Raw genomic sequence first — 8,906 nt, 5'->3', positions numbered from 1 at the left:
AAAGCATATTGCGCCCTACGACATGTACGTCATTCAACCACGCAACGTGAGGTCGTTGTCGTATTGCTATCACGTTATACAGATCAGCGTGATCAAGTTTTGCGACGTGATTCGTCAACTCGAGGCAACGTGGCCATTGCACGCAGCAGAGGACGAGATCGTAAGTTTTACTTACTCTTTTCTCAACTTGTTGATTGATTCATTTACTCAATGTTGTCGACGCATTATATGTAGCCCGCACGCGTTGCCGTGGTGTACCACAGGACAGAGAGGCGGTCATTTACATGTACACACTGTTGGGTGAAGCTGAAGGGGCAGTATGTGTGAGATGAAATGATCGGTTCATGAAAAACTTGTTGGACATCTGGTTAATCTCGCAGAATCGAGACATTATTGTATTAGACTCAATTTGCATGCTTTGTTTGGATGATTTGTGCTATTTTTTATCGAAACTTTGATGAATATCGGCCGGTTTGTTTAAATGCGGGTCGAAATGTATGTGGCTATGGTTGAATGGCAGTCCCTCACATCCGTGTTCGTGGACGGATGCGAGGGAAATTTATGTGTTGCTGTTGCAGATGCCCTTATTCCGGATGACCATTTTACAATATCTGCTGGAAAAACAAAAAAAAAAAAACAATATCTGCTGGAGATGCTCTAAGCCTCTTAAGCAAAGACTCGTACGTATATGAATACTCCTAATTAATTCCCCTGAGCAGGTAGCGGGAGATAAGTTTATCGCCATTCTGTTTCTTTTGTGATCAAGGAACAGAAAACTAGTACTAGAACAAGACTAGGATCGGATCATCCTTTTTGTTGCATGAGAGCAACCGCCGGCTGCTCGCACTGCATGACGCGTACGTACGTCAGTGGTTTGCTAACTGATCGCCCTTACCGAATCAATCATGCACGCAGCATTCACAAGCGTGGCTTCACATGATGATGCGTGATGCATAACATTGGTAATGCATCATGACTCATGCATGAAGTATGATTATTCGAGTCAAGACGACGGTAGACTGCTCTCTCCACTTATGATTCCTTTGTTCGGGTAATCTTTGTCTATAAAACTCCTGAAACGAGGTGTGGTGTCAAGTTTCTACATGTACACACGCAAATTACTACTTAGGACGGAATAAGAGGTAGTGTATTTGTCAAGCTGGGTCTTTAGTTAAGCCGAACGAATGCTTATCCCTCCAAATGTGGGCGAAGAGAATGACATTCTTGCGTCGCGTGCTTCCGCTGGAAGCAAGTGATTACTAAGTACCTTAAGCAAAGACTCGCTTCCGGTACGCAGTAGTAGTAGTAGTATGAATACTCCCAAGCTCTCCGGTGGGATAAGTTGATCGTTTCGGCAGCATCCAACAGAAGCCGAATCTTCCCCCAACCACTAATGACCAATCAATTTTTTTATAAGTTTCAACGCGGGCCTAACAAAGCCCCTGAAAATCATCAGCAGGCGGCGGCGTGCAGCTCGCATGGCATGGCCCTGCCTTTTCGCCCGCCCCTGCTGCCGCGTGCGGTCCGCGGGGCCGCGTCCGTCCCCGGGCTGGTGCACCGCCATGGCACGTACGTGTCCACGCGCGCGGTCTCGTGGGAAGGTGGTGGCCGTGCGCGCGGTCATCCCAAATCTTTGTGCGCGTCTCTACTCGCTGCCCTACCGAGCCGATGGAGATGGACAGGGCAGCCATCGGGGGGGGGGGGGGGGGGGGGGGGGGGGGCGGGCCCCGAAAACCGCTATGGCGGAGACGGCGACCGGGAATGGAAAAGCAGGGGCAGCGCGCGGGTCATGGTGGAAAAAATTGACACGAGCCCGAGCACGAGACCGAGGGAGAGGAGGAATATTATACTGCCTGGCGCGCGCGCTATGGGTGCGTGCAGGTGGTGGTGGTGGTGGTGTGCCTGTCTCTCCCATCATTTCCACGATTCCTTTCTCCCTCTCTCTATCTGTCTCGCTGCCCCCTTCTCCCCTCCTCCTCCCCCACCCCACCCCACCCCGCGCCGCCTTTATCCGTCTCCCTCTCCTCTATACACTAGACCAGAGTAGGAGACTGGTCGACCCAGGGAGGGAGAGAGAGCAGGCACCTCCGTACTCCATTAGCCCCCACACCCTTCCTCGAACCCACCCCCTTTGCGGCATCGAAATCCAAGGACCCATCCACCCTTCTTCCATGGCTCGGTGAGCCGCCAGCAGAGCAGAGGGTTGCCGTTCTTGCGCTGCGGAGGTTGGTTCGATTCGATCCCTCCCCTGCCCCCGCTCCACGAGCCTCTGCCGCTCTTGCTCTTGTTGTTGCGGCTTCGCGAGGGAGGACGTCCGGTTGATTCCTTCCGTCCGCCTTTGTGGTTGCAGGAGGCAGCAGGGTTCCTTCCTTCTATCAATCCCCTCTGTTCCCCTGTCGAGGGGCAACAGCAGCAACGAGGAGGAGGAGGAGGAGAAGGTTCTTTGCCTTCTCTGCGCGCAGCTTGGTTCGTTCCTCCCGACTCCCGCGCCAGCAGGTTGGTTTCCTCGCCTCCCTTCCAACCCGATTCCGTTCCATCTGGTTATGCCCCTATGCTGTTGCTGCTTGATTGGAGCCTCCTGTGTGCATCCTCTCTTGTTAATGATCCCGAGGGGTTTGGTACCATTTCCATGGGCAATAATCACTTTTGGATCGAGTTAGTAATCGTCGGCTGGTCCTGTCCTGCTCTTCCCTCCCCGGGAACACAACACTCGATCTTTTTTATCAGTTTCTTTTTGTTTGCACCGTTTAGGTCCACTCCTTTTTACCCGAAGGGGCTAATTTTTTATGCTCCTTTGTACCCTTCCACTGCTTTCCACTTTGTACTAATGGCCAGGGATGTTGTGCTTGATGCCTCATGCGGGTTTGATTGATACTTGATACAATACTACACCAACTGATCAATGGATTTTTGCAAAACTCCATTCTCCTTTCCTCTGTGCCTATGCTTCTTGAATCAAGCTTAGCAGTTGCAAAAAGTATGTTTGCTTAGCTGATACGACTGGTAGTTTGTCATGTACCCACCCATTGGCACCCTTTGAAACTCAGACTATGTCTCGTTTCTTTATTCCTGCTCTTATCCGTGATTTGATTTCTTCAACCATTTGTATAAGGCGGAGGAATGAAATGGTCTACTGGCCTATAATCAACTCGGTTCATTCTTATTTTATTACATGGTTGTTGAAACAACAAAGAGACCGGCTGCGGACCAATCTGTTGACTTTCAATAATGGTGGTGGTTCAACCCGTATTTTGACCAATCAGTTGACTTTTTTTATTGGCTAAGCTGGGTCACTGGGAGTTGGGCTAGGGCCATATCCTCTCTGTTACTGATGACATGTCTTGGTTTCTTGACGATTAATCATTGTTCGTAGATGCGATCTAGTTATGCAGTTGGTCCTGTAAGTGTAAGGGGAGTTTGCTTTGATAGTTTTGACCATAGCACGCGTACCCGGCATAGTTATGAAAATGGATAGCTACTATAAAGTTGTTGTGATAAACAGTTAATAAATTGTCTAATTCTGATAAGGACAAAGTATTCAGAAAAAATGCATGGTGAAAAATGTTCCCTTGATGCAACAATCCACCAGCATACCATATAAATTTGACATGTGCGTTGACTGGACTATTGTTTCGTTTGACAGCTTTGGTAAAATTGCATACATCACAAGCACATGTTGAATTTTATTTTATCTTAACAACTTGTCATTCTTCAGTGTCATGATATGGTTGGATTTCCATGACTTAATTCACAGCATTTTCCTGACATTATTATCTTCTGTGTTGGACAGTTCAAGGCCCTTCAGATTAAGATTGGTGCGCCGCTCTTTGTCGATGGCGAACACGGGTTTATCACGGCGTAACTCTTGTCCAAAGGTAGAATACTGAATTACCTCTCCATTTTTGCAACCATTCTACTTTTTATTCAGGCATGGGCATTTGGTTATATGCATTTATTATGCAAGATGAAACCCTCTCGCGTATGGCGGGGACATCATGCTGTTTTTTATGTCATAGAAGTCATGTGAGGGTGGCATTCATTGTTTTTTCAGTTTCATCTTCGTGTACCTAATTTCTGTTTATGCATTTATATGAATTGTTTTGCTTTTTTTAGGTTCACAGCTCATTGTGCAGTGAGCTGACTATGATGCTAGATAAAATCTCCTCTATTCTTCCATCAATTGAGGCAGCTCGGCCGGGATGTAGAGCAGGAATACAGGAATTGTGCAACTTATACCATATAGTTGAGAAAGGAAGACTCATAACTCAGCACTGCATCGAATGTAGTAAACTCTACTTGGTATGTTATTCCTGTGTTGATGGGAAACTCAAGATTCTAACATCCTAAATTTATTATTGATTCTTGGACCCTTTGTTGTGATTATTTGGTGCTTTTGGAAGGATTGTTTGATGATTTTGGATATTTCTGTTTCAGGCAATTACTGGAGAGGCGATTTTATCACGGTGTGAAAGGGTCAGAGACGCACTTAAACGGAGTCTCTTCCTGATTCAGAATATGGTCCCAACAGTATTAGCTAATCAGGTTAGTTGATTTATTATGATGTTTTACTCTTTTATTTTGTCATCAACTCAACTTATGCTAGGATAAATATAGCATAGTCCCTCCCAGTGTTGCTTATCATGCAATTTCAGGCGTTCTTATGGTAGCATCTTCACTATTATTTTTGCTTTGATTGATTGGTTGTGGGAAATGTATAGGATTAGTGGATATCCGTAGTCCCTATTGGTATTGCTTATCACAATTTCAGGCACTCTTATGACAGCATCTTCACTATATTTTTGCTTTGATTGATTGTGTATACTTCGCTTGTAACACAGATTGCTGAGGTCCACAATGATCTTCGAGATGTAAAATTTTCTGTTGATCCACTGGAACAAGAGGCTGGCAAATCAATTTTAGAGATGCTTCGGCAATCTGATGCAACTGAAGAACTTATACTTCAGACATTCATGCAGGCAGCTTCAAAGTTAAACCTGACATCTCCTAAAGCTATCTTAATTGAAAGAAGAGCGATCAGGAAACTGCTCGATAAGATTACTGGTACTGATGCAAAAAAGGAGCAGGTTCTTAAGTTTCTCCTACATCTTGTTACAAAGTATGGAAAGAACGTCAAACCAGACACTGGTGAGCGGAATGAAAATTTACAATCTGAAAGTAAGTCTTTGAGTCCAAGCTTAAGTCTTGCAAGCGATGCCAGTACTCCTGAAAAGTGCGACAAGCCAACATACTTCCAGGGATATGAATATCAGAGTAGTATGTCCGGAGAAACCACACCACCTACAGAGTTCTGTTGCCCAATATCAACAAAGCTAATGCATGATCCTGTGATAATAACATCTGGACAGACTTACGAAAGAGAATATATTGAGAAATGGTTCAGTGAGGGATACAACACTTGTCCCAAGACACAGAAAAAGCTAGAAAACTTTGCGATGATTCCAAATACTTGCATGAGGGATCTCATTTGCAATTGGTGCAGAGAGCATGGTTTCACAATCTCAGATTTTCTTCCAAGCAAAGATTCCTACAGTTACTTGCCAGAGCAATTGCATGGTCACTCAATGTCAAGTTTGCACAATGTTTCAGTGCCTCTAATTGCTGGGAATGCCAGAAATTTTGTGATTGACCACAGCAGTTCATCTGTCGCGTTTTCTGATGCCAGTTATGTCTCAGATTCCTCCCATGTGAAAGATATGGAGGAGCCGAAGGATAGTTTTTCTCAGTTCTCTTGGAGTGCAGACTATCAGAAGCATCTGTCATTCCACAACTTCAACCAGGGCATGTTCCTGAGGTTCTTCTGCGAGCTGTCCAAGCTCCCATTAGAAATACAAGGAAGCTCCATTAAAGATCTGAAGAACATTCTTCACGATGACGATGATGTTTCCTGGGCTATGGCGTCCCATGGATTTGTAGAAGCATTCCTCGAATTCTTGAGAAATGACGACAGCAGCTACAGTATGAAAGCTCAACAAGCTGGATTACATTTTTTTCTTAATTTCCTTTCCAACAGCAGGTAAGAGAATCAATCTTCTCTGACTAATCCACATCACCCTTTCATTAATTTAGATTGGGGTTCAGGCAGTACTACATTTATCTATCTATTCTACGAGTTTTGTGCGTATCTCAGGCCTCGTGATAGCATTCTCAAAGACACTATTGTTTGAGTTGCAGGGCTAAGATTCCATCCATGGATGAAGAAGCATTCCGTCTTATAACGTCCTTCCTCAGTTCGGAGCTAAAAACTGAAGCTTTGTTGGTACTCCATGAACTGATTCGACACCTGAGTCATCAGCAATCCCGTCAGATGGCCTCTGTTGTCACTCCTCCTGTTTTGGCTATATTGGCACCTGAAGATATCGAGGGCCTTGAGCTTCCCTTGAAGATTATCTGTGACCTTTCATCCGATGCTGATGTGAAGTCAGAGCTGATTTCACTGGGAATAATCTCAAAGCTGGTTCCCATTTTGACAGAAGGAAGCTTCGTCGAGTGCTGTTTGGAGATTTTGCGGAACTTGTGCGACGAGGAAGAAGCCATGGTGCTTATTACCAGAACAGACCGATGCCTTGGTGCCATTGCAGAGTATCTGGACACAGGAAGCCCTAAAGAACGAGAACTTGCGGTGATAATCCTTCTGGCAATATGTTCCCGTAGCGTGGAGGATTGCTCCCAGGTGATGAAGGAGGGCGTAATCCCTGCCCTCGTGGACCTGTCGGTGAACGGGATCGATGAAGCGAAGAGCTGCTCGTTCAAGCTACTGAATCTTCTGAGGGATATGAGGCAAAGCGAGCTCAACAACTCGTGTTCCCAAGAAGTGGCGGCCGCTGCCGACGTGATAGAGGATCCTCCCACCGAGAGCTCGATTCACAGGCGGCCAGCGTCGAAGTCATCTGGTTTTTTCCAGAGGAAGCTCAACATTTTCTCGAAACCTCGGTCCCTGACGCTGTTCTGAGGACCGAGGTTGTAGGCCTTGTACATGTTAGCAGTATACAACACTAACCGTTCTTTTTTTGGTTCTTGGCATGGATAGATGGTAGCAGTTGTGTTGCCCAAACGAAATGCTTGGTGAGATGTTCTTTATCATCCTCGAGTCTTTCAGTATATATATATTGGTTAACAGATTTGTGAGTCTTGCTGATTGTAGATGTGTGTATAAGAAGTAAAAACAGCCGGTATAGTTTCATCCATGTCTTGTGTGGCAAAAAGTTTGCCTCTCTATGTGTAGTGTGTACCCTACTGTTCCACAGTAGCTGGAAAGCCCCAAATGAATGAAGATTTTACTCATCTTATCTCAACAAACCAGGGCAAGTGGCTCATCCTATTATTGCAAGAAAAGAGTTTCCTCCTATGCCTTGGGATAGGATTAGTAATTCTAAGTGGAACTTTATCAATAACTCTGAAACGATCCGGCCCCTGCGTCGCTCCGCAGAGCGACACGGGCGGCTCCCAACCCTAGCCGCCGCCGGCCCTTCCCCTCCTCCCCATCTCCCTCGTCGCCTACGGAGGGGGCCGCCGGCTCGCCGCGTAGCCGCTGGTGAAGAGGGCGGCGAGGATCTACCCTATTCGCTTCTGCTGGTGAAGATAGGTCGGGCTCCGAGGCGGTGGCTTCAACGATGAGGGCGGCGTCCTTCTTGCGGCGGGAGGCGCCCGCAGGGCGGCTGGCTGTGGCCCTTGGCTGCGTGGGCAGCGAGGGCACAGAGGAGGTGGTCACGGCGTGGGGATACCCCTTCTTCCCCATGGCCAGATCCGAAGACGGCTACCTGATGCTTGCTGCCCATTCCACCGGCTGGTTCGATCCCCCACGAGTTCCTCTTCATGGGACCTGGCGATTAGCGTGGTGGGACTTGGACTGGGAGCTCTGTACAGGGAAAACCCTTGGTCAGCGGCGGCGGACACGACATCGGTGGTGCCACGGGCGCCGGATCCCCAGTGACGGAGCCATGAATTAAAGATTAGGGGGGCGAAATGACACAAACTTTTGATTACATGGCCAAACTACACTAATGCATGTATTTTCTTCTAAATTGTACATTGTTCATCTTCAATTGGTATCAAATCAGTGATGTTAGGGGGGCCAGGGCCCCTGCTGGTCCCCCTGTCTCCGCCACTGCGGATCCCCCCTTTGAAGCGATGTTGAGGCACGTCTTCTCCACTCCCTTCTTCCACCTTGCCTAGGTGAAAACCCCAAATCCCTGGGATTGGGCGGCGGCGGCACAACAACGTCGTTTCCACCTTGGTGGCGTCGTCTTGAGCGGTGGGTTGGAGCTTGTGGTGCAGAGAGATCGGGTGGTTCCTGGAGGCGGCTCGGTCCTCTTGATCTTTGGCCGTGTCTTCGGTGGCGATGGGACCAGTGGCGGCAGGTGGTGTTCGCGAACGAGGAGCGGCGTGACATCCGGCACGGCGAGAACGGTGTCTCCCGGCGGCATGGAGCAGCAGGGCCTCGGTGGTGGACGCGTGCTGATGGACGAGCGCAGTGGCGTTGTCTGGCGTCATGGTGGCGTTGACGGCAGGCCTGACAAGGTCTATGCGTTAGTACCTGCTCTGAAGATGGATCGATGGAAGACGGCGGCGGCGACCTCTGAGAGTGTGTCGGACCGGTGTGTGCCCAGACACGGTATGAGGCTTGGTTGAGGCTTCCGGCTTTAGATGTTAGGCTTTGGTGCGAGATCTGTTTGGTATTCGGCTTGGATAATCGATACCCCTTCACCAAGTGGTTAGGAGTAGCGACAGATGTTGTCAAGATGTTGGTTTCAGATTTACTGATGTACTCCCTCCGCTTGTTTTTACTCCGCATATAAGATTTGTTTTAAGTCAAACTATGCCAATTTTGACCAAATTTATATAAAAAAATATCAACATCTACAATACTAAACTTATATGGTATGAAA

At 47.6% G+C, this 8,906-nt stretch overlaps 1 protein-coding gene across 1 annotated transcript; it reads left to right on the top strand.

Annotated features, from left to right (window-relative positions):
• The first annotated feature begins 1,829 nt into the window (after positions 1 to 1,829).
• Positions 1,830 to 7,205, top strand: LOC109777272 (U-box domain-containing protein 5). The gene is made up of 7 exons (XM_020335919.4): positions 1,830 to 2,225; positions 2,351 to 2,496; positions 3,791 to 3,875; positions 4,114 to 4,299; positions 4,435 to 4,542; positions 4,839 to 6,034; positions 6,193 to 7,205. The coding sequence occupies exons 3-7, from the start codon at positions 3,834 to 3,836 to the stop codon at positions 6,968 to 6,970; spliced, it is 2,310 nt and encodes a 769-aa protein (XP_020191508.1). The 5' UTR covers positions 1,830 to 2,225; positions 2,351 to 2,496; positions 3,791 to 3,833; the 3' UTR covers positions 6,971 to 7,205.
• Positions 7,206 to 8,906: the final 1,701 nt, after the last annotated feature.

The sequence above is a fragment of the Aegilops tauschii genome, chromosome 6 (genome assembly GCF_002575655.3).
Source record: "Aegilops tauschii subsp. strangulata cultivar AL8/78 chromosome 6, Aet v6.0, whole genome shotgun sequence".
Classification (NCBI taxonomy): Eukaryota; Viridiplantae; Streptophyta; class Magnoliopsida; order Poales; family Poaceae; genus Aegilops; species Aegilops tauschii.
This window is presented reverse-complemented; position numbering and strand designations above follow the sequence as displayed.

Coding starts and splice junctions, on each gene's coding strand:
- LOC109777272 (XM_020335919.4), top strand. CDS start 3,834: ATGGCGAACACGGGTTTATCACGGCGTAACTCTTGTCCAAAG. Junction 4,543..4,838: donor CAACAGTATTAGCTAATCAG/GTTAGTTGATTT, acceptor CTTGTAACACAG/ATTGCTGAGGTCCACAATGA. Junction 6,035..6,192: donor AATTTCCTTTCCAACAGCAG/GTAAGAGAATCA, acceptor TTTGAGTTGCAG/GGCTAAGATTCCATCCATGG.